Source organism: Alosa alosa, chromosome 4, assembly GCF_017589495.1.
Source record: "Alosa alosa isolate M-15738 ecotype Scorff River chromosome 4, AALO_Geno_1.1, whole genome shotgun sequence".
Classification (NCBI taxonomy): domain Eukaryota; kingdom Metazoa; phylum Chordata; class Actinopteri; order Clupeiformes; family Clupeidae; genus Alosa; species Alosa alosa.
This window is the reverse complement of record NC_063192.1, coordinates 32,152,501-32,177,444: the sequence shown is the minus strand read 5'-3', so window position 1 is coordinate 32,177,444 and position 24,944 is coordinate 32,152,501. Positions and strand designations below refer to the sequence as shown.

Sequence of the window (24,944 nt, the reverse complement as noted above, 5' to 3'; positions counted from 1 at the left end):
TATGAGCCTTGTCTTTCAATCTATCGTAATTCAACCTAATTTCTTCATTGTATTTCTTTCTGTACTGACATGCTGATAAAGCTTATGCCAATGTATGAACATGTGATAAAATAAAGAGTAATTGTTGCAGCAGAGAGTATGCATGCTGCTATGGCTGGTAATCTGCAGAAGGGTTATTAGGAGACTTCTTGGCTGCAGTCCGCCACTCACTGGCATGTGTGGCTATTAGGCTGCTCGTGTTGTGTGGATCAGTGCAAGGGACTGGACAGACCTTGGCTCTGCAGTCTTTAAATGGGGCAGGAGCTTGTCTGATACTGTCTGACAGACCCCATTGCAAATCCCTCACTTGTATCCTCTATCTATTGTTGTATAATTTATGACTTCTATATTAAGGTTGTAATTCTGATGAAATACTTGGACACCAAACTGGAATACAAATAGGTCAGTAGCCTACTGCTGATCTGAAGAGCTTGTCTTTTCAAAAACTGGGTCATCATATTGGACTTTATCTTTTTTCCCTGATATACTAGTACATTACATCGAACATCCTGTCCTCTGGGTATTGAATTTGTCACACTCATTGCCCCATAGACATGTCATTTTCACAAAACTTCATAGATTTTGTCCCAAGTCAATGGTTGCTTGGATGGTACAGACTGAAATGTGAACCTGTGTGTGTTTATGCCTGAGGACCAAGCTGCAGTCTGCAGAAATCTTGTCAACCCACAATGTGATGAGATCAAAAAGCCCAGGCCTCCAGGACACTCTAAAAACAAACAAACAAACAAAAAACTAGCCTATAACTAAGAACTAGAATAGAACAAATAAACTAAGAGTACATTTAGATCTCAGAGTCTCTTCACATGCATAAAAGATTTTCTTCTAGAAGGGTTTCTGCTGTTACTGCTTAGATTAGAATAGTGTGGACAGGGTATAGGTAATACATTGTTTTTTTACATGATTACATGGTGGTGTACGCAGCAATGAAAGACCCTGCCGACAGGTTTTGATGTGTCATCGCCCTTACAACAGAGTTGAGCCTAGTCGCGCATGGAAACCAGGCTCCTCAATCTTGCGCCACGTCGCCGCCTACATGCCAAAGGGAAAAGTGTTTTCTCGCAGCACAGCCTCTGTCCTCAGAACGAGGCTGCGTTGCCACTGGGAGCTCAATCCGCATTCCACTCCATTCATGCGCACGGGAGACCTCAGACTCGAAAGTAAGCGCGGAGCCGCCAACGAGTTTAGTGAAACGCCACAGCTGCAGTGAAAATGTGTGCGAGTTTTAGACTTAAAGCATGGCAAGGATAACAAAACTGATGATCGCGACAGAACGTAAGTAGAGCGCACTCTCCTCTAAACAAGTTCACTTTTGGAAACCTGCATGTTTAGTTTGAAATGTTAGTTTCATGTATTCCCCCCTCCTTACCGTAGCCAATTTCTATTCCATCGGTGTCTCCCAGTGTTTTCTTCTCTGGTTGCTCATGTGGTTATCCTGATGGCATGGCGTTACGATTCAGTTTGGAAGGAACCATGGGTCGTTAGGGAGCTATTTGTCTGGGGAAAAAGAAAACAAACAAAAACTAGCATTTTTGTGAGTCGTCATTTTGTGGTTTTACACTTGGGTGTTATTTTTGACGAGGGGGACTTAGTAACATTAGAGCTGCGTTAATTGTCAAACTAAAGTATCAGGCAGCAACTGCTTGCATGATATAGAGGCGTTTTACATCGAACGGGTACGGCACAGACTAAAGGACCTCCTCAAAGGAATTCGCGTATGGTATGCTACCCGTCGGTTAAGCCTGAATTTTACTCTTGCTGCATTTATTAGGGTGTAATAAAAATGCTGTGCGTCTCACTGACAGTGGAATAGGCAGAGCTGGTCTGTCATATGTTGGGAAATAAATTTGACAGCGCGTAGGCATGATCACTCATCTCCAATTAATGCATGTCAAATTTACATATTTCTGTTCAGACAGTATGTTAGCTTTTGACCGGGAACGTGTTGGAAAAGAAAACCGACAAAACACAAACCTACTTTATTCCGCGTAGAGGTAGCCTGTTTGAAACAACTGGACCAAATCTACTTGAAGTAGTCGGCTATCTATGTTTCTAAGTCTGTACTATCATTGTGCTGTCCTTACGAAGACGTAGTGTTTAATTCTTAGGTCAGCGTACCTGACAATGCCTTCATTGACAGCTCCTGGCTTTGCTATCCAGATGTTCAATGTGATCCACACTTTAATTGAACAATCTTTCGTCTTTGATCACATTTAATTTCGTGGTTATATGTGTCTCCTATTTAGTTTACATTACAATAGTCTACCTAGCCAACGTATCACAGCCTCATGTAACAGTGTCCGTCAGACTGACTAATCTCATTCATTACATTAATAGTAACACAAACATGACAATGTATTGGCCTATGTGGTAAAACGCTAGAATAAAGCCATGAGTGATTTTTTTTTATCGTTAGCAGTTATAAGACATTATCAGGTTAGTACTAATTGATAATATTACTATTTTGTAAAATTAATAACATTTCAGTGTGCATTAAGTCTAGTTCATAGCTGTTACCATTCATTGTTAACAGGCAGACCTCAGGTGTGTTTTACGCGTTCGCGGAAGAATTATAGGCTATTTAGTGTTTTTCTGTGTTCCCCTTACAGTGGAGAAGTTCTATGGTCAGAATGGTCAGTCATAATCATTTATGAAGATTGCTTTCATGACTGCATACGGGTTTCAGGAAAAGAACAACAAACAACGTCTATCAAACAACGAGCCTAATGTCTCAATTTTTTTATCATATGAAGACGACCTAAAACAACTTATTGCTTGTACCAGTAGTCTACATTAGTGCGCAAATGTCTGTCGTGAGGCTAACCTTCCAGTGCCATATAGATTGCGTTGATCTAGGCTTGATATGTCCCATGCCTAATATACTTGCCAGAGTTCATATTTAATGAGTTATCACTATAGTGTCTCTTCGCCCTGCACTAGTCATGGGACTGCATGTTTTAACGTTCTCTAGTAGCCCACATGGACAGATGGTTACAAAAGCAGGTTACAGCGATGCAGGGTTCCCGCGCTCTGTGCTGTTGTTACAGTATTTTTCAAGCGACCCAATACCCCTGTAGATTTAAAGAATGCTTGCTTGCTCAATTCTTAGACCATTAAAATAAGCAGGAGCTACCCAGAAGCGACCACTAATAATATAGATTTTTTTTAAATGATTTTTATTTTAAAACGTTAACGAAAATGCTTAATGTTCTTCCTGACTTGACGATACACATACTTCAATACATCGCTTCTGTGTGATACAACGGTAGACTTTTACGAACTGTGTTTATTACAGTACTCTAGCACAGAGAAGCCATTTAAGTCAAAACTTTCTTTGGCGAAACGATAGATGTAATACCATCAGCAATCACAATAAGGCCCGTGTCTCTCATCTATTGTGGCATTTTCTTTACTTGTTTACTGAATGGATAGAAACACAAATACTGTCAGCAATATTATATGCATGTGCTTTGGCTATGTTGACTGTTTTTGTATTTGCTGTATTGCTGATAGAGTCCGTGGCAAGTGATATTGAAGATGACGTTTGAACTTGTGTAAACAACAAAATGTGCATGTGTGATCAGTACCACTTGTAGAGGAGTGCAGGTCTTTTTCTCTCTCACTGTGGAATTAGTCAAGTCTGCAGTGTCATCTTTTCTAATAAAGATTTGGCATTTGGTTTATCTCTCTCTCTTTCGCTCTCTCTCTCCAAAATAATTTGTACTTGGCTGAAGATAAAACCGCTCTCCCCACACCCTCGTGGAGAAGCACGCCTGCTGACTAATGCTTTGGTGCCTCCTGGTCACCTTAGCCGACTAGCGTGTAGACTCACCTGGGTAGCAAAGGCCTTGACAAAAATGTGAAAAATCCTGCTGATTAAGACCAAGGATTCCTTGCACATTTGAATTTCAAAATAGCAACGGTTCTTGTAGAGTGTATTTTTACACGTGTAGATATGGCAGGGTGAAGGCAGAACATTTTGTCAGACTGACTGATTAAGAGGCAGCTCTGTAACCTTGAGGTGGTATGATAGCCCCATAAATGCAGCCCGGGTGCCTTGAGGCCATATTTTGTTTTTAGTCTGTGACTCATTTTGATAACTGTCCCATGTATGAAGTGTGTCTTTTTGACCTTCAGTCTAGTCCATTTACCTGTAAAAAACTGAAGGCGGTATATTCTGTCTCAGGGGTCTACCCTCTCTCTTGGATAGCGTTCTCTGTAAACAGCAGATGCAGAATCCCTTCTGTGTCACTGGTATTAGCAAAGCTCATTATGAGAAAAACAGCCAACAGCCAATTTCTGAAGTGAGTTTTTGCAGGTTTCAAGTACGGGGTGTAAGCCTCGCATCTGGCCAGCTCTCCATTTCTGGAGCAGCGTATCGTACTGCCCTTATCAGTGCAAGGATCCAGATCAATGCTATCAGCCATCTGCTGTCTGAGCTCTTCTTTTACAACCAGCCACAGCTTTTTGTGAGTGTGTGTGAGTGTGTGTGTGTGTGTGTGTGTGTGTGTGTGTGTGTGTGTGTGTGTGTGTGTGTGTGCTTGTGCTTGTGTTCATGTGTTGCCAATCTTTTGTGAGCGAGAATGGCACAGCCAGATTCAGTCCACGAATTCCTAGGCTAACACTATTCCCCTTTCCCCTACATTTGTTTTGAAGACTGTTTATTTAGGGCTCTCATCTGAGACTAGCCAAGGAAGCCTCCCTCTGGGCAGCGGCTGCCCTAATGAGAACAGAGGCACATAGAGCTTGCTCTCGTGCGTCTGCATGGTGCGTTGGTGGCTTGTGTATTCGTGGGCTCTCTGTTTTCACACAAACTCAGCCGTGTGTCTATATTCTCCAGCATTCACAAGGCTGTGGTGCTGATCTTTTGTTAGCACCGCTACCTACTACTTGGGGACTGTCTATCCTGCTGTTGGCTTTTGTTTATATGTGTGTGTTTATAATTTAAACATGATCATGTTCATAAGAGACTGCTACTATGTGGTACCTTTTGGTTATTAGTCCTTTGAGAGTGTTCAGATGGGATGTGTGGAGCAGCTCTGCCGACTCCCGTGGTCTGTGTGCAGAGGCTGCTTTAATAATGCAGAAGCATAGACTGTGATTGTAAGTAAGACTAATAGAGAGTGCAGCACAGGAGATGTTTGGGCCCCCCTGGGGGGCCGACAATGTGGAACAAAAGGGTTCAGGCGCTCCCTGTGTGCTGCCCCCCTCAGGGTGGGAGGGGGACTTTCATTAGCCTGCGTCTGTGGCCAAGCGTCAGCGGCTTCAGGTGCCCGCTCCCTGCGTCGCTGGCGGACTTCAGAGCGAGGGCCCAGATCGCACAAACACTGCTGGATGCAGCCGAGGGGATTTATGTGTTTTCAAGAGAGCCGACACGTTTTTGCTGCCCTGCAGGCCAGCCATGACCAACCCTGTGGGCCTACGCAAATAAAAGATTATGGAAGCCATTTGTCCTGGCTCATATTAATTAGAGTCCACTGCTCTCACGTCTCAGATATGACGCGCAACACAAGATCTTCCTGATGATGTGCTTGTCTGCTTGTCATTAGGAATGCTGCTCAGGCCCAGCAACACGCTACGCTGATGTGCTTGAGCAGGTTCCTGGCGGTCTGCACACAGTGTGTGGTTCTGCACACAGTGTGTGGTTGTGTGGTTCTGCATAGAGCCAAGTGGTTGATGCTCCTGACTGTTGGGCTGTAATCTCCTAATTAATACCCCATTAAAAGATCTGAATGGGAGTATTGATCTCTCAGTGGGAGGGAAGCGGTGATCCCACAGTTTTGCTGCACAAGGAGAACAGACATGCTTTGCATCTCTTCATAGTCTGGGCCATGCCTGTTAGGAAAGGATCCCGCACTATGGTTTTGGTCCAGGGTCCATAAAATGTTTCTTGGGAAATTAAAAATCTCTTTCCATGTACATTTTAATGAAGCTGTCCTGAGATTGAGTTGACATATTTGACAAAGCTGTAGTCAAAGCAGAGAAAAGAGGCAGCTCTTTTTGCTAATCAGTACTAATTTTAGGACCAGTGGACTGGGAAAATGTGCTGTTCGATCCACTCGGTTGGAAGAATTCTCCTCAGAATGGATTCTGGCAGGGACTCTAGTTTTCCTGCGAGTCCAATCTGTTGTGTTGAGCTGCTGGTGTTGCCAGAAGAACAACATTTGACGCCGAGTTCCTGTCAGCGTGCAGGAGGGTGAAGTGATTGTCTGAGGTGACATGACACATTCGGCCACCCCGCGTTGGCCCTGTGACCCGCAGCTCACCAGGCAGCTGCTGATGAAAGGCGAAGCTTGCGGTGCGGTCCTGCTATGTTACACCGTGCTTATTTGAAGTGAAGAGTGCTGATAACTCGTGGAATGGAGAAGGCTTTGAAATCCACATCCCCCTCCAGATGGATTTTTGTTGCCCAGACACACACAGTGCATTCAGGATTTAATTAAACTGTTTTTATTATCTCACCTAAAATCTCCTGATTTTATATAGCCAATGAGCAGAAATGCAAGTATATGTATGGTTTAGTTTGATATCACTCAAGACAGTCTTTTAAAACGTAAACTGTTGGTGTAGTTTGCTCAGTTTACTGCCTGAAAACAAACAACCCCACAACAGCTAAATCCCTGCACATGTGGCTCTTGTGCAGAGCTGTGTGGAAACTGCTGCTTTCCCTCCCTCTCTTTTATTGGCCTCTAAAACGCCCTCCCCCATTCTCCCTGGTGCCTATTTCACGCAGGTACGGAACACGGCTTGTTCTGTGAAACATCACCAGTGCGGTGATCCCTTTAGCAGAGCCGGCTTGTGCAGACCGCTGCCCGGCAGGCTGGGAAGACCACCTCCCCCCTCCTTCCTCCCCCCTCCCCCTCTCTTCTAGAGCTTCCTCCCTCACGCCTGCAGTGGCGCGCTCTGGAAATGATTACTCTGCCAGACCAATGAGGGGGCTTCTCTCATCATGGGGTCATGAGCGCAGGGTCACAGGTTGCATTCCTCTGCTGATGGCATTCACTTTACACATCGGGGCTGACCCAGACCCATGCCGTGCTGCTGTGCGTTTGTGTGTGAGCATGTGCATGTGCCGGGGGTGGTATTTGCCATTGAACTGCAAATGCATTCCGTGAGCCCCTTAAGTGAAGGTCTAGCAGCCGCGGTAGACTGGAGCACCTCTAATATGCTGTGTTTGTTGCTTTCAGAGCACAAGTGTCTCGTTACTTTGATGTATGGCGGCGAGCAGTACCTTCGCCAACACTACACACACACAGCTGTCAGGCTAGTCCGAGGGCTTCTGCGGAGCAGGACAGATGTTTTAGCTTTGAAAGCTCCGTTGAATACTGCCTGGCACTTTTGGAGTAGACAGTCATGCTGCTGGGATTTGCGCCCAATGTGATATACAGATCCCTCTTTGTCAGCGTGGCCTCCTAGCTCGAGTTCACAGTGGATGTGTGTGTGTGTGTGTGTGTGTGTGTGTGTGTGTGTGTGTGTGTTACATATTCCCATTAGTGAAGGAGGAAAAGAGAGGAGTGGGTTAATGGAGCCCTTTATTTCCTCGCCCTGCCGACAGATGTTTTGACCGTGTGCATGCGTGTTTGCGAGACGAAGGAGTGACTGAGTGCAACAGCGGCTGCGGGCCGGGCACAACAGTCGCATCTGTCCCAGTGACTGAGGTCAGCGCATAATTGCGAGCGTGATCCTCTCCAGCTCGGCATTCGCCCGCTGCCCCGCTGATAGGCCTGGCACTATGCGCACTGTGTCCGGCAACACATGCCACGATAAGAGAAGGCCGTTTGAAGCGCGGCTGCTGAAGAGGTTTCTCCAGCAGTGGGCCGGCCAAGTCCTCTCTCCCAGCCCCCAGTTCTCATGGCCCCCCTGACCCCTCTTGTGCGGTGGCCGGGGGAATGCCTGAATGGACAGTCAACAGGGCCAGAGGAGCCCAGGGGACAACGGCGCTGGTCCTTATCGGGCTGCGTGCGTGTGTTTGTCAAGTGCTCGAGTCTGACTGAGTGATTGCACACCAGATAGAGCGAGCGAGTGTGCAAATGCTTGAGGCTGACTCAATGTTATTTGTATTAACAGTGAACGATTTAGGGGAGAGTGCAAGTGTTTATGGTTCCATGCACATTTCAGCTGTAATTATTTCACTGTGTGTGTGTGTGTGTTTGTGTGTGTATATGTGTGTGAAGGGTTGGCTAGAGTCTGACTGTGTATATAATGTATTTTTTCCAAAACCAACCTTGGAATTTAGTCTCCAGCTATTCTTATCTTTTCCTGTTAAGTCCTTGTTTGTCTGCGGACGAGTCAATACAGTCTAAAGAGGAAGAGAAAGCAGGGAATGGGGAACAATGGCTCAAATCTACAGTTTATTCCAGGGGAACCCAAAAGGCTGTTCGGCCCATGCTTTCCCATGACTGATGAAACAGAAGGATTGTGTTAAGTCAAAAAAGAGTGTGAATTAGCTTTTTAAATACAGACTGTAAAACAAGGGGACTTTCCACCATAACTTGGAAAAGGCAATAAACACAACCTTATTCCCTTACACCATCCCTCATAAAGTCTGAATGAATGTAAACATGCAGCAGTACCATTCTTTATCCCAGCCTCCGTCATTATAAGAGTTTTATAGTCTGCCTGTCAGTCACTGGTGGCATCCTGTTTAGTTTGATAGCAGATGACGCTATTCCTTGAATACATCAGCGTGCCAAACAGAGCCTCATCACAAGCTGACATTTATTTGCTCGTTTCGTAATGGTCGCACACAGGGGGAGTTGACCTTCCCGGAATCAGTTTTAATGCCTCGCAATTAGACCTTGGCTTGTCACTCTTTCATTATCACCTGCAGGATAACACTCACTGAGGCTCCGGAAGCTGCTGTGTACGCATGATGGGTACAAACTAGCACCCTCTCCTACCTCGTCCCCCAGCCGTGAACCTGTGTGAGTGATGCCATGCGCTGTGCCCCTCATACGGGGAATTCAGTCAGATGCAGCATTGTTTTCTATGTCAGAGGACCATTGGTGCTAATGGTCAGCAGTTGCGTGGATCGCATTTGAACACCATGCTAGAAGCTGTGGTGAGCGTCACAGAGGGGCCATTTCTAAACGTTTAGCCTTCAGGATGAATACGGAGGGGGGTCCTTGTGAAACCGACTGCTGCTGCTTCTGCTTCTGAAAGTGAGCTCAGATGTGGACTTTACTGATGCAGGCTGAAATATCGTCCAGTTTGACCTGACCCAGCAGCTACAAGGATAAGACACCAACATATTGAGGTAATATGCCTTCGATAAGATTTCCACTCAAAGGAAGGACCCCAAGTGGAAGCTGCTGCACGCTGTCAACAGCTCCCCTTTTTATTCGCTCCTATAAAGAGTGGCATGCCAGGAGGTCACGCTAAACTCAATTCCCCACGGTCACGCGGGGGAATAGCTGGAATACCTCGGCCCCCTCTGGCCCGCCGCTAATCAGTACCACATCCGCAGCCGGTTCCAGTTTTCCAGCGGATCGCGCGCTAAGCCGCCATGTGTAGGGGGCCCGACACGTTCCCCGCGCCCCACCACCCCGCCTCCGCCGACAACCCCGAACCCTCCGGTGGGTTCTGAGATGGAGGGGCCAGGAAGTGAAGACCGGGTCGGAATCGTGAGTTCTGTTGTGTGGGATGGACCACCAGAGACCCATTTGCTGCTCAACTGGCCACGAGAAGCCCTCAAATCCAAAACTGCACCACATGCTACTCTTACAGTTGTAATTGTTTTGCCTGACGTTAGCCACCAGTCTCTCAGCCCCCATAAGGCTGAAAGGGACTCTCTGGCACAGTGTAGGGACAGGACGCAGTGTCAGGCCAATAGGAAAAGGACAAATACTTAACATTTAACTCTGTTTTTTTCACCCCCATTTTCTTTATTAACTGCCCCGTAATTCACTCCTTGTCTGAACATTTAATGAGGAATTTCATTTCTATTAAAGATGCAAATGTAGCCTTTAGAGGAGATTGAGATGCGAAGCAGAGGCAGCCATTCAGGGGCACTTTATCTCGCTGCTCTGTTCATTAGCCTGGTGTAATTGTGTTAGCACAAACGCATTGGGCAGGAACTGAAATATTCAACTGGAAAGGTCAGGCGATGACATGACACAGTGTGCTTAAACTCTCACATGATTGATTTTCTCAGAGGTACAGAGACTTCTGATCTGTCTTTTCAAAGCAAATACATTTAAAAGAAGTCCAGTGGGTCATTCCGAATGTCGTGGATGTGTGTGTGTGTGTGTGTGTGTGTGTGTGTATGTGTTTTCTGATCGGTCAGCTTTTGCTTAGCTCGTTACATCCTCACATTTGCATTTGAACTCAAATCCCACTTTTTGTGCCTATAAACCACTATGTTCATCTGAAGATCCTCAGGTTGTAGAGTAGAACCACCTCCATTTAGCACTCTGACAAATGCACGGACTAACTGTTGCCCGTCTGGCCTGCCAGCATGCTGTTGGCAGCCGAGCCTGTGTCACTTCTGCTCAAGTCTGTCCTTCATGTGTGCCATCCTGCCTGCCACTGAACCCCCACTGCGTGCCAGCTCAGGGCACAGAGAGACTCCATCTCCGCAGCGAAAACCCTTCATGTGTGTGTGACTGTGTGTTTTCAAATGAGCTCCATGTTTATGTGATCAGTTGGGATTGTTATGGCGACTTTTCCTGGTCAGGAATTCTCACAAGCATACACACACAAAAAAGAGGATACTGCATTTCTTACTGATGCGATTAAGGGAGTCTGTGTTCTGGGACAAACCCTGGAAAGCAGGAAATGGAAAGAGCTAAGCCAGATGCGTAATGGGATTTAGAGTCCCACACACAAAACACTGGGGCTACTTGCTCAGGTTTTGTGCTATTCAGAGGAGACGGGGTAGGAAGGCAGTGTTTCAGCCAGGCATTTGCACCAATAGGAGATGGTTCTGTAATAGCTCTGTTGCAACTGTTGTACAAAAATGAGTCAGTAAATGTGTGTGCCAGTTCTGCTCTGCTCCTCCCTGCTTTTGTCTTTCAGCTCTCTCTCTCTCTTTCACACACACACACTCGGACTCTCTCTCTCTCTCTCTTTCACACACACACACTTACACTCAGACTCTCTCTCTCTCTTTCACACACACACACACACACACACTCAGACTCTCTCTCTCTCTCTCTCTCTTTCACACACACACACACACACACACTCAGACTCTCTCTCTCTATCTCTCTCTCTCTCACACACACACACACACACACACACACACACACAGACTCTCTCTCTCTCTCTCTCTCTCTCTCTCTCTCTCTCTCTCTCTCTCTATCTCACACACACACACACACACACACACAGACTCTCTCTCTCTCTCTCTCACACACACACACACACACACACACTCAGACTCTCTCTCTTTCACACACACACACACACACACACACTCAGACTCTCTCTCTCTCTCTCTCTCTTTCACACACACACACACACACACACACACACACACACACACACACACACTCCAGACTCTCTCTCTCTCTCTATCTCTATCTCTCTCACACACACACACACACACACACACACACACACACACAGACTCTCTCTCGCTCTCTCTCTCTCTCTCTCTCTCTTTCACACACACACACACTCAGACTCTCTCTCTTTCACACACACACACACACACACACACTCAGACTCTCTCTCTCTCTCTCTCTTTCACACACACACACACACACACACACTCAGACTCTCTCTCTCTCTATCTCTATCTCTCTCACACACACACACACACACACACACACACACAGACTCTCTCGCTCTCTCTCTCTCTCTCTCTCTATCTCTCTCACATACACACACACACACACACACACACACACTCACACACACTCTCACGCTCACTCACCAAAACACTGACATACTCTGGGTATTTGCAAATGGAAATAAGTTAGGACTATCCCACAAGGCAAAAGGAAAACCTTTTTGTCATTACTTGCACTTGGACGTGGAGCAGCTAAAATGCCTGCATTAGCTCTGTGGGACCTATTAGACCCAGCGAGGAGTGAGGTAATGGACACAGATCTATTAGCATGGCTGCCCAGAGAGGCCGCTTGATTGGACTGTGTCTTTGTGAATTTCTGAGTTTATGGGTGTGTCTCCCTCTCAGGTATTGAGGCCAATTGCACTTTTGAGTGCTTCAGTGGGATCCAGGATCCTATGCTCTGGCCATATTGATCGTTCCAAACATCTGAATGTGATTGGATTTGCATGAATAATAGGCTGGTGCCATTTGTTCTGGCATTAGACGTTCTCCACATCTGTACAGGGATCAAAAACAGACTGATTATAAAATCAGTGAAAGCAGACATGATGTGTGTGTTTTGGTAAACACATGTTAAAACCACTGTGGTGAAAGGTTGTTGTTTTGCAGTAAGCCTGCGGCATGCCATTTTTGAGGGGTGAGGGTGTTAACAGGCAGCTGTCTGAGGGGTCACAGTGTCACATGCGCTAAATGCCTGGATCAATGGTGAACAGTGTTCCCAAGTCTTGGCTCGGATGCACCCTAACAGCAAGCTGATGCTCTGCTGCATGACCTCATCTTAGCCCACAGCAGGGCCAAGTCATAGTGCCCAACAGCACCCAGCTCCAGACAGGAATCCTTGAGTATCATCACGTTAATTCACAATCCGTAGCCAAACTCATAGAACTCCTGGAGGTCGCTACGATGGGAACCGAGGTGAAGCGTTTTGCTTTTGGACGGCATTTGTTAAAGCAGATGTGGAGAGTTGAAAAGAAGGGAGCTGTGATGGAATGTGAAGACATTCCCATTTTCAGCACTCCGCTAAGCCATCGCTGTTGCTTAAGCACTTATTGTCATTTTTATATAGGCACAATTCAAATAATAACTTCTGCAGTTTTGTCATCCCTCAATGTGTACAATGTTGTCTAAGCCCCGAAACTGCAGAGACGGCGTTCTTGCCATTTGTAAGCCCTCTTCGTCTCAGTCAGCTTTTTATTTTCTCTCCTCCTTGTGGGGGATCTTCTTTAGGCCGCGTGTTGGTGGCTCTTGCCCGCGGTCAGGCTGCAGACCAGTCTCGTCCCCCTGGACACCACTCTCATCACTCCGGGGCCGTGGAGCCCCAAGATCACTCAGGCAGCCATTTTGCCCAAACAAACCTGCGTTGTTAGGTTATCATCTTTTTAACAGTGTGGAATTGGATCCCATTTCCTACAAATCATCGGGCCTGCACTCTGCCGACAAACTGCAGCTGACGTGTCTTAATATGAAACCACACACATAATCTGATATGGTTGTCGTCATGGTGTGTTAATTTACGGTTGAGTGCATGCAGTCAGTAATGCCCTGCATTGTTCTAAACTAAACTTTAGAAAGTCCATTATGTACTCCATTTACCAATCAGTTTATGCATTCATATTCACTAGCTGAACTTGTACCATCTAGACTATTCTGCGTGATTGCATTTTCTGGTGAAGGCTGTAAACTTCTTGTAAATTAAACTTGCTGTAATTTTTATACATGGGTAGAATTAATTCCGAAAGAACTGGAAGTTTGGAGTCAGCTAATGCAGTTCATGTTAGCGCGGTCTAAGCACAAACACTCTATTCTTTTGCAGTCCTGTCTCATTAAAGCGACAACACTGACGACCTGCTAATCAAACTAGCGCTCGCTAGATATTTGAAAACAAAGATTTCCTGTCCCCCGTACTCTCCCCAGCCCACTGCCTGCTGTTTGATTGGCATGCGGGAGGCTTAATTGCGGACTTTGAGCTTCTGATTGGTTAAAGGCAGCGGCCCTGTGGGAAACCACGGAAAGGAATATCTTTGAAATGCTGCCTTGACTGTTCACTGAGCCTGGCTTACAGACTACAGTGGAACTGCATATCTGCATTAAGACACGCTGTTTGGATGTATCAAACAAAAATGTACATCCTGGGGCTTGAAGTCACACGTTTAATTTCTCTGTGCTATGTTCTATTGTAACTGTGTGAGGTGCTCTGCTGTGCTTAGCTGTGTTGAGAAAAAAGAAAGCCATTTCCCTCCAAACCAACATTGTTGGTGGAGAAATTCTGGATATTAATGTGGATGCTGTAGTGATGTGTGTGTATGCTGTAGTGATGTGTGTGTGTGTGTGTGTGTGTGTGTGTGTGTGTGTGTGTGCGTGTGTGTGTGTGTGTGTGTGTGTGTGTGTGTGTGAGCTCCTTGCATTAAGTACTGTATGTGTGTATGAGCAGAGTGGAGGTCTGCTGCTCAGCTCCCTGCGGGTCTTCCTGTGGCCCTGACTGGGGACCTGGCCTCCAGCACACAGTCCACTGACGTGACGGATTTTCAATAGCTTTTTTAAATTTGCCCAAGTCAGGTGCACTGCTTCTCCCCCCCGCCTGTGTTATAATTGATATGCCTCAGGCAATAAATCAAGTCGGGGACTGGGGGCCTGGGGCCATTATCTGAGGAGCCAGCTTCAGCTGTCCAGAAAGCTGCCGTACCAAGGCAGGCTTCTTTTTAATTGATTTATTTATTTCACCAATGGCGCCAGTGTGTAAACATCAGGCAAACCTATGATTTTGCTCTGACTTTTGATTTGGAATCAAGTTATCCAGACTCATTTGTTTTATTTCATAGTGTTTGATCTTAGTTCAGTGCTTGTAATCTCCTCCCATATTGTCAAGTGACAATAACAGACACTTCTTTGCCTTCTTCTCAGCACTGTTTTTGTCTTATTTTCAAAATGGCCATGGCAAAAGAGCTGCCTCAGTTGAGCTATTTTTGTAAAGGTTTATTTTAGTCCATAAACAGTTGAACAAAACAACTCCCAAGCACACCTTTATTGAAACTTTAAGCTCTTCATCAGCATCCTTTTGTCCCAGATAAGTCAAGGCATTGACAGATTTGTATGTCTGTGTGTTTAAAATGAAATTATGGGTCAAACGCTATTAAATGCAAATTCACAGTAAAATGCACCATTGTGTTTTCTGTTTACTCAAAGTATTTATAGTTGTAATCTGTTAGTACTGTTGGGAATTGCAAAACAGTCTCTCCCTGTGTAAGCCTTCGTAGCAGCCTATTAAATGATGATTGTGACAAAGTGCCCAGATTACATGATTCGTGAATCAGATTTTGTTTTACGTATTTGTACCGCCTTTGTTTCCAGCCAGTCTGCCTGTCAGCTTTTCAGTTCTGTAGTTACACGTTAAAACACACACACACACACACACACATATATACACACACACACAGAGAGTGGGAGGCCTACCCTGAGTATTGAGTGGTGGACTGGGGAAAAAGCTCGCTGCTGGCCTGTGTGTGAGGAGATAGATGTGGCGTCCCACACAGTAGTGGCATTGTTGTGATGGGCCCGAGAACACTAAGTTCATCTAACAGATAATCATGGCTGCCGGGCAGATGACAGAGCCACTGGTACTCAAAGTGTGTGTATGTGTGTGTATGTGTGTGTGTGTGTGCCTGAACTCAGAGAGGGCAAAACCAGGGCAGCTCGGGGGACTCGACCGAAATCTCCTCACATGAACGTCATCTGACCAGTGCCAGGACATTATTATTTAAGAAGTATTATACAGTAAGCTGGTGTCAACATTTGAAAATCTAGGGATGATGCCAGAATTCAAATGAAACAAAGAAGCTGTCTACAGTCTTTTACGAGCACTGATATTCAGTGACATAAATGCATTGCATTACCCACATCTTGTTTCGACAATTGTGTGGCTCTTGAAGGTGAGTGGACGAGGTAGCGCGCTGCCCCTCCAGCGATCTCTGTCCCCCCCCTCTCCAGTGGCGCTTCAGATGCTACTGCAGAGAGAGATTGTGAAATATTTAAGGGCACGCCGAGGTCCGCTAGCCCCGAGTTTTCTGGAGGCTTGGAGGCTGAGCACAGAGTGCTGTCAGCCTGCCTGACACGCTCATTAAATGTTGTATAGGATTCCCCCTTAGGCCCTATTGTAAGATATTAATGTTTATGTATTATGACATATTTTTTTCCCCGAGTGTGGGAGGGCTTTTAAAGACTTGGCAAAATCAATAAGGGAATGTTCCACTGTCTCTGCCAGTCTCATGATTTGTTTTTCCCTCTTGTCTCGTTGCAGAGCTGGTGGTCACGTCACTGCGGATGATGTTATAGAGGACACAGAGGCATTCTGGGAAAGAACTAAGAGGACACTGGCCCAGTGAGGTGCTTTTGAGACTTTCGGTGTCCCTGCGGTTGTCCCATTTTTCAGAGTGTTGGTGCCCATTGCGGCTTAGGACCGGATCCTCACCCCATGGTGCTAAACATGGTGCTCAGAGGCTGCCCCCTCGTCCTGCTCCTCTTAGTGGTCGCTGAGGCCGTGGCTGGCCCTCCGCATGCCTTCCAGACCTTCAGCCCTCCCGAGGGAGGCCTCACTCACCTGGTGGTCCACAACAAGACGGGCGAGGTGTACGTGGGAGCGGTCAACTGGATCTACAAGCTCTCCAGCAACCTGACCCAGCTGCGCAACCACATGACCGGCCCCGTGGTGGACAACGAGAAGTGCTACCCGCCGCCTGGCGTCCAGTCGTGCCCCCACGAGCTGGTGCAGACCAACAACGTCAACAAGCTGCTGCTGCTGGACTACGGCCAGAACCGCCTCATCGCCTGCGGCAGCACCTCGCAGGGCATCTGCCAGTTCCTGCGACTTGACGACCTCTTCAAGCTGGGTGAGCCGCACCACCGCAAGGAGCACTACCTTTCCAGCGTCTCCGAGTCCGGCACCATGTCCGGGGTGGTCATCAACGGCTACGAGGGTGGCGGCAGCACAGGGAAGCTGTTTGTCGGCACTCCCATTGAGGGCAAGTCCGAGTACTTCCCCACGCTCTCGAGCCGCAAGCTGATGGCCAACGAGGAGAACGCGGACATGTTCAGCTTCGTCTACCAGGACGAGTTTGTCTCCTCGCAGCTCAAGATCCCCTCGGACACGCTCTCCAAGTTCCCCACGTTCGACATCTACTACATCTACAGCTTCAGCAGCGAGCAGTTCATCTACTATCTCACCCTCCAGCTGGACACGCAGCTGACCTCGCCCGACGCCAGCGGCGAGCAGTTCTTCACCTCCAAAATCGTGCGGCTCTGCGTGGATGACCCCAAGTTCTACTCCTACATCGAGTTCCCAATCGGCTGCACAAAGGACGGCGTGGAGTACCGCCTGGTGCAGGATGCCTACCTCAGCCGGCCAGGGACCCGGCTGGCGCGCTCGCTGGGGATTTCCGAGCGGGAGGAGGTCCTCTTCACGGTCTTTGCGCAGGGCCAAAAGAACCGGGCCAAGCCACCCAAGGAGTCGGTGCTCTGTCTGTTCACCCTGCGCAAGATCAAGGAGAAGATCAAGGAGAGGATCCAGTCATGCTACAAGGGAGAGGGGAAGCTGTCTCTGCCCTGGCTACTCAACAAGGAGCTGGCCTGCATCAATTCAGTAAGTCACAGTTCTTTTTTAGTGGTAGATGGTCATTTTTAGATGGTCATTTTACACTAATGCTATAACGATTAAATGTGAAAAATGCTTTTAACAGTGTGGTGCTCTTTTCTTCCTCCAATCTATCAGTGCTTTGTCAAGAAAACAATGCAATCAGGATTTCAAATAATGTTTGGATTTTCTGTATAGTTTCTGGTAAATAGATCATTAAATACAGTGGCTTTCCCTGGGCCTGCTTTGTTCTGTTTACTTGTTAGCCTGAGAATATTAACATAAGCAAAGGCTTGGCGTTTTTGGCTGGTGCTGGAGATTAGCGGATGTTCTCATTGGTTAAGTCTCATTCCTCTGGCCACTGCCTCTCGGCCTGCATGGCTTTTGGCTCCCAAATTGGCCCTCCCACTGACTGACATCATCATCCTGGGATTAGCATGCTGTCTCTCTCTGGCCCGAGGTCAGCTCTGTCTCTGTGCTGCAGGGTGATTTATGTAGTCCTGAAGTTGTCCCCTCTACTGCCCGGGTCCCTCATGGGAGTCCCCAGTCATGAGTCTGGGAGGAGTGGATGACCGGTGTGGGTGCATGAGTCTGGGAGGAGTGGATGACCGGTGTGGGTGCATGAGTCTGGGCGGAGTGGATGACCAGTGTGGGTGCATCAGTCTGCATTCATTTATGAGCCAGCAGCTCTTGTCCTACTGCATCACGCTCCCTAATGCATTGGGGGCTTAAGGTCCTGACACTAGGTGTACTTGCTCACCAAAGTGCCAGAGAACACAAGCAAAAACATGATGCCACCATGCCTCATGGTGTAAACTGTGGCTGAGTGTTTTGGTAAAGCTGGTATGCACCATGTGGCAATTGGTTCTACAAACAAGCTCAGATTTATTGAGGGGCACTGCTGCTTTGCCCAGAAAGAATGAGGCTTCGGTCTGACCTTTGATGATGCCAGTCCTGTGCCAGCTGAGACTGGCCCCTCTGTCTTGACACAGATGTTCACATGCAGGAACTTCTGCCGTCTGATTCTGCCTTCTGGCGCCGCGCTCTGACAGAAAAGCTGGCAGTCCCGGAGTTCTGTATTGACAAACGGCCAGCACATTATCTATAATAACCGCAACCTCCATAATGACTGGCCTGGAGCAATCTACCCAGGTAATGACGGCGACACGCTCGGCTGAACCAGATGAAAAGATAACGCTCGCAGCGCTCACCCGTCCGCCATGCAGCCTCCAGCTTATGAATAATTCCCCCCCGCTCCACTCACCTAATGTTCTGCGTTTGTTCTCCTTCACAATCAGTGCCTCGGAAGCCCTTTTGTCTTCTCATCAACAAGCCGGCGCTTTCTTGTCCACCTTCCTTTGACTTTAAGGGAGAATGTCATCTTCTCAAGGCAGGAAACGCGCGGGGGCGCAGACTAGTTCTGAGAGTCCGATGCAGACCGCGAGACGGGCCGACGGACGTCCAGACTCCCGTGACGTCTCTCTTCACCACGACACACCTGTGCGCTCCCTTGCCTTAACCCGATGCATGTATGTAAATGAGATTCAGAACATGATGGGGCTTGTTTACCATCTGCTCCAATGCATGCAATCGATCAAGGACATGTCAGTGGGGCGTGAAATAATGATTTCATAAAGGCCCATGTCGCACCGTGTGGCTGTCGCCTCGCTGTCTACTGGGTGTGACCTTCATCCGTCTCTTGCTGATGGCTTCTTTCATGTAATTCATAATGATACGCTGTTACATTTTTTTTTAATACATTTTAATTACATTATGCAAAGGCAGTGATTTATAGAAAGGACAGGTTCTAGGTAGAAGTCACATGGACACCACCCTAGCACCACCCTAGTGCTCTGGTGTTGATGAAGATAATGCAAATATGGGCACTTTGTTTACTCAAACCACTTCAACTGGATAGTCACATACTTTCATTGTGTTGGTCCGCTTGTTAAGGACAATAAACCTCTCCCGCGCTGCTCCGTGCTTTTGTGTCCAGCATGCTGGCTGCTCCCAGACGATTTATGGACGTCATCAAGGTGGAAGTTTTAAAAAGTTACAGGTCACCTTCCTTGCCAGCTGCAGGCTCATTTCCAAAGCTGTGTATCCTGCCCGTAAAACGAGGAGAAAATGGATTAGCATTGCTAATGAGGCTTTCAGCATGTCCTCAGGAGACATAAAAGAGCAAAATAAACAGCAACAACAGAATCAAAGTGCTCCTTTTTTAACGTTGTTTGTGACCATTTGGCGTCATACATGTATGAAATGAAATGTAATGTCTTGTGTCAGTGTCTGTCAGACAGGGCGATAATACCTTGCTTTCTAACCAAATTGGTTTTGTACTATTTGCAGTCGAGGCTGTAGCTTCAAAAATAAACAGAATAAAAATGGCTGCAATGCTAATTCCAGCCCAGAATAATTGCATCTATCAGCATGTATCTCTCTTGATCTCTTGGCTGGTGGTTTGGATCGGGAGTGGTTATCACGTCTCTTCCACTTTTATGTTTCTTTAGCTTCCACACTGATGGTTCAAAGATTTTCTTTCTTGTCTTTTAATCTCCCTCTTATTGAAGGCTTGTAGATAAAAGTCTTTGTGATTAAATCATGGCATTGAACACTATTCAGCTGCTGTAGATATGCTCGCACTGCTGTAGATATGCTCGCATCTTTTTACTGCGCTCGGTTGGACATTTAACACAGTCCACAGTCAGAGTGAAGAATTTCTGTATATAAACCTAGATTTTTATGTCACCTTGGCACACAAGGAATGTATGACAATCACTGAGAAAAAGTAATGATGGATTTCCATAATTAGTGATATGGAAATATCTCAATGCCAACATGAGGTGATGAAATGTTATTTCCTCACTCAGTCAGTGACACAATGGCACAGGAAGAAGATGAAAGGAGCTATTCTAGCTGTCAGCCCTGTACCAGTTGGATATGAAACTGCTGGTTTGTACTCATGTCAGTAAATAATGTGCGTGTGGGTTTGTTTGTGTGTGTGTGTGTGTGTGTGTGTGCCATTATTGTCTTTTGTAGATCTGCAGTAAAAGGAAACACAGAGTGGAACAAAGCAGATTAGTGCACAAGCAAAACCAAAAATGCCCTGTACCTATTCCAAGCTTTTATCTACATCACATCTGTCCAAAAAGAGGAAAAATTATAGTTGTTATTGTGGTTCCACAATGTCTCACTTTGACTGGCCTACTCTGTCACGCTTCACCAGCAGTCAACAATAGCAATTACACCTACCACCTACAGATACTCTTCTGATAGTTTCAGATCCCTTAGTTTAAGTAAATGAGCCAAAAGCATAGTGTACGGTATAATTCTAAGTAGGCGTCTGCACATGTTTTTTGTGTTTAGATTTCATTTGTGTGTGTGTGTGTGTGTGTATTTGTTTGTGTGTATGTGTGTGTGTGTGTGTGTGTGTGTGTGTGTGTGTGTGTGTGTTTTGTATGTGTATGTGTTTGTGCATTTGTTTGTGTGTGTGTGTGTGTGTGTGTGTGTGTGTGTGTGAGTGAATATGCATGTGTGTGCAGTGGGATGAGTCAGTGTACTAGTGTCACCAGAGGATGCCTTTTCAAATCAATAAATCAGCCAGTTAAGTGGCTCAAAAGAAAAACGAGCTCGGCCCTGAACACACGCACATAACCTTTCAGCAGTGAACAAATGTAAGCTGGAAATCTCCTCAATGAGTCCGGCTGCTGATTTAATTGTCAGTGTAATTATTTATTGATGTGTGTTTGTATGAGAATGTGTGTGTGTGTGTGTTTGTGTGTGTGTAGCATGCAGCAAAAGAAGAAGTGAGTGTATCTGTTATCACTGGGTGCCTGTGTAGCTGTTAACCAGCTGTATTTGTTCTCTCCCATGGCGGAGGGTGATTAGTCGGATCCGCAGCGCATTAGTCTGTCCTCCGCTCAGCTAGCGCTAAGCCTGCCTCTTAGACTGCCTGCCCGAGTTGCCACACTCACTTCAGTCTCTCAGATGGAGCAACTCCCATCAGATCATTACAACTCAACCATCTCCATAGCAATGTCAATGACGTGAGGCTATTTACGCTAAACGGACAGCATCCTGTAGGAAGCCATGTGGCCGCGGAGCTGGTGTGATGTGTGAATACTATACAGAAGGCCATGTGTTCCGTCACATCAGGCTTTCCAGTTCATTTTAGTGCCTTGAGGAGACCCATTAGAGGTCCTTAAACAGACACAACATTCGGTACTCCTTTAAGGGTTAAACAGACACATCTGTCAAATTATATGTAGCACTGACAGAGCCAGTGGCATAATGTGCTAAATTATTTCCTACAGAGTCCTGGTTCTGCTCTCCTGTAGCTGTTGTACGATATATAAGTCCTTGCAGCATGGTCTGAAATATACTTTGACAGTGTTCCTGCGAATGTTGAAAGCCTCACTGAACTTATTGTCTTCAAGAGCTTTTAAAAAGACAAGACTGTCAAAGAGCCATCTGCGGGCTAGGATGCGGAAAAGGAAATTTTGTTGAGAAATATGGAATGCTTTCTTGCAACACAAAAGGTCGCTGAGTGCTGGATTTCACTGAAGTGCAATAATTTGCATGTCTTAAGTTTGGAGCCTGGAAGACTGTCGCAACAAAATTTGCGGGGTGCAGTTTCCATTGAAGTTGGAGGCTCTCTGAATGTGAAAGCCCCCTTAGGCATTCTCTACAGCTCTTACAGATTCAGTTTCAATGGCCAAGTTTTGAGCCACAAGAAGGAAAAAAATGCTAGCACTTTTTATGTTCGCCAGACTAACTATGTGCAGATATATATGTTTTGTTTTTGGCCCATTGAATAAACAAGGAGCAAATTTCATTTCTGTTAGCTCCGGTTCACATCTTACTTGCTGGATTGCTTTTTGCATTTCTGTTTTCTTCCTGGCAAAATGTCAGAGGTTAAAAAACGATCATAGTTGCTTGTACTCCCACTTGTTTTCCTTACAGCATTCCAGTAATAGCGGCTTTGACATGTAGCCTGTTAGCAGTGAGCCGTGGCGTCTATTAGTCTCAGGCGTCGGCCGCTGTGGTGGGGGGAGGCTCCTGCCCACTCCTGCCCGGTTTGTGGGTGAGTGGCTCCCGCCAACCTGCTCCTTAACGCAGTGTCACGAGCGCGCGAGGCGAGGCGTCCCCCCCGGTGGCCCTGGCTGCCTCGCCTCCCTCTCCACAGCACTCTGTTGTCATGGCGGCCGCTGGCTTTCTAGAGGCCTCTGGGGTGCTGATGAATGGGAGCTAATGAAGCCGCTCTCCTCCAGTGAGTGGGGAGCGATCAGGAAGCGCCTCCTCGGGCCCCGGTGGGGCTCTGAGGGGCTCTGTGAACGCTGCTGTGCGCCACAGTTGTGGGATGACGGGACTCTCACACACACACACACGCACACACTCACACACAGACACACGCACACACACTCTCACAGACACACGCACACACACACTCACACGCACACTCACACTCACACACACACACACACACACACACACACACACACACACACACACTCTCTCACACTCACCACCACAACTGTACGCCTCGCCCCTGCAAAGCTTCTCTAAGAGCTGTGTGATTTCCAGAAGATTTTTTTCCCCTTAAACCAACCACATCTGGATATTGTTTACGTTCAAGTATAGTTAAAGTGGAATGTCAAAATTGGGTGAAGTCTGCGTCCGTGTAAATGATTTGAACATAAAGAGTACATGAGTGTGTTCAGTCATCCATTTATAATGTATTGAAAGGAGAGACCAAATTACACCTCTACTCAGTAGCTCGTCATCACTGGGACTTTTCCACGTTGCTGAAAGCTGGGAAGAGGGCTGCTTGTAGAAACACAAAGCATTTTGTGTTCAATAATGGGCACTGCAGCCACCATGCAGTGGCTCAACAGTAGGAGCTTAGCCATATCAGGACACTCTATGTAATTGGATTAGTGTTTGTGGAGTGCTTTATTTGAGATTACACAGATTAAAAACCCAAAGCGTTTGCTGGGCCAACAAGGTTAAAAGCATCATCTGCGTTTTATGGCCTCTGAGATTGATGCCTTATAACTGTTCTGTGTGACCTTGGGTGCGGTGGCCCATTTACTGCGTCGGTAGTCAGCACCGTCGGAAGGCACCAACACCGGGCCACTGAGTCGCACTTCTGAGAAACCACTTCTGAGACGGCCACTATGCTAAGGTTTCTGACTTCCTTCCATTACCCCATAGATCACAGATCATTCCAGATGAACATGCCCCATGCACACTCGAGTACCGCAAACGTCACATTTTCCACGTTTTATAGCAGAGTTTAGAGAAGGCGATTTGTTTATCAAGAAAGAGCTTTCTCCACCGTGTCCCAGGCTCTCTAGCCTGACCCTGTGTGATGTTGCTAAACTGCTGTGCCATCTGTGAGTGTTTAAGGAGAACTCGGTTTGCTGGCTTCTACTTTGCGCTTGAGCAGTTAAGCATGCGCCGCACTTAAGGGCTGCCTGTTACCAGGCGATGGTGTCTAAGGAACGTGAACAGCATTCCCAGCAGAGCAGGCGCACATGTTTGGGTCCAACCATGCCTGGGGGTGCGGAGCACTGGAGCTCGGGAGCAGCGCTCATGCAGGAAGGCGTAAACACGCGCTTGGATACAAACACACACTTAGCGCTGCTTGCATTCTTCTAGTCGCTAAGTTCATTTTTTGCACCGCGGTGTTGTCAGAGGCAGAGAGCAGAGGGAACTAGGTCAGAGGGGGTTGAGAGCGGCCCCAAATTGAGTTTCCTACCTGGCACATTTGAGGAGCCCACAGCTGCTTTCAATCCAGTTGGAGCGGGGGGAGGGAAAAAAATGGGTCCGGTTCAGTGACACAGCCTGCTGCCTTCACATGTGAAATGTTTGTGTGATTTGCAGTGGAGCGGCGTCAGTCTGATCTGGCTCGAACATTCGCATCGTTCTCGTCTAACAATCAGAGCTCAGAAAATGACTCACCATATCTGTCTCTCTCCTCCTCCCCCGTCCTTCACTGTCTCCCCTTTTCATGTGGAAATTCATCCTGCTCTTGCTTTTGTAGGAGATAGAATGATTTTGCTAATCACATACACTACTTACATGTAGGAGGAAAAGAGGCACCCATGCACTCATCGTGTGTGTGTGTGTGTACATGTGTATACATTTGTGTACATGTGTCTGTGTGTGTGTGTGTGTGTGTGTGACGTTGCACTCGGCAGGTCAGTGTGGGTATGAGTGTGCTGCTTGTGTGTAGCTGTGTAGCTGTGTGCATGGCTCCAGGTCTCAACCAGATGCTGGGGGCCAGACGTGGGTCAGGCGTGGGTCAGGGCCGGCCAAATAATCACGCCTCTGTGCTGAGCCGGCCTGCCCTGGGGGTGGGGGGCAGAGCTGCCCCAATCGTAAACATCTGTCTCATCGCCCTGGCCTGTTACTCGCCAGACTGTGTGTGTGTGTGTGTGTGTGTGTGTGTGTGTGTGTGTGTGTATG

The 24,944-nt window shown here is 47.0% G+C and overlaps 1 protein-coding gene across 1 annotated transcript in view; it reads left to right on the top strand.

Moving 5' to 3' along the window:
* The first annotated feature begins 1,193 nt into the window (after positions 1-1,193).
* LOC125293744 (plexin-A1-like) overlaps positions 1,194-24,944 on the top strand; it is a 165,445-nt gene continuing 141,694 nt past the window's right edge. Inside the window, 2 exon segments of the mRNA XM_048241839.1 lie at positions 1,194-1,332; positions 16,146-17,483. Of these exon segments, the coding sequence (XP_048097796.1) occupies positions 16,320-17,483 (1,164 nt within the window). The 5' untranslated portion in view covers positions 1,194-1,332; positions 16,146-16,319.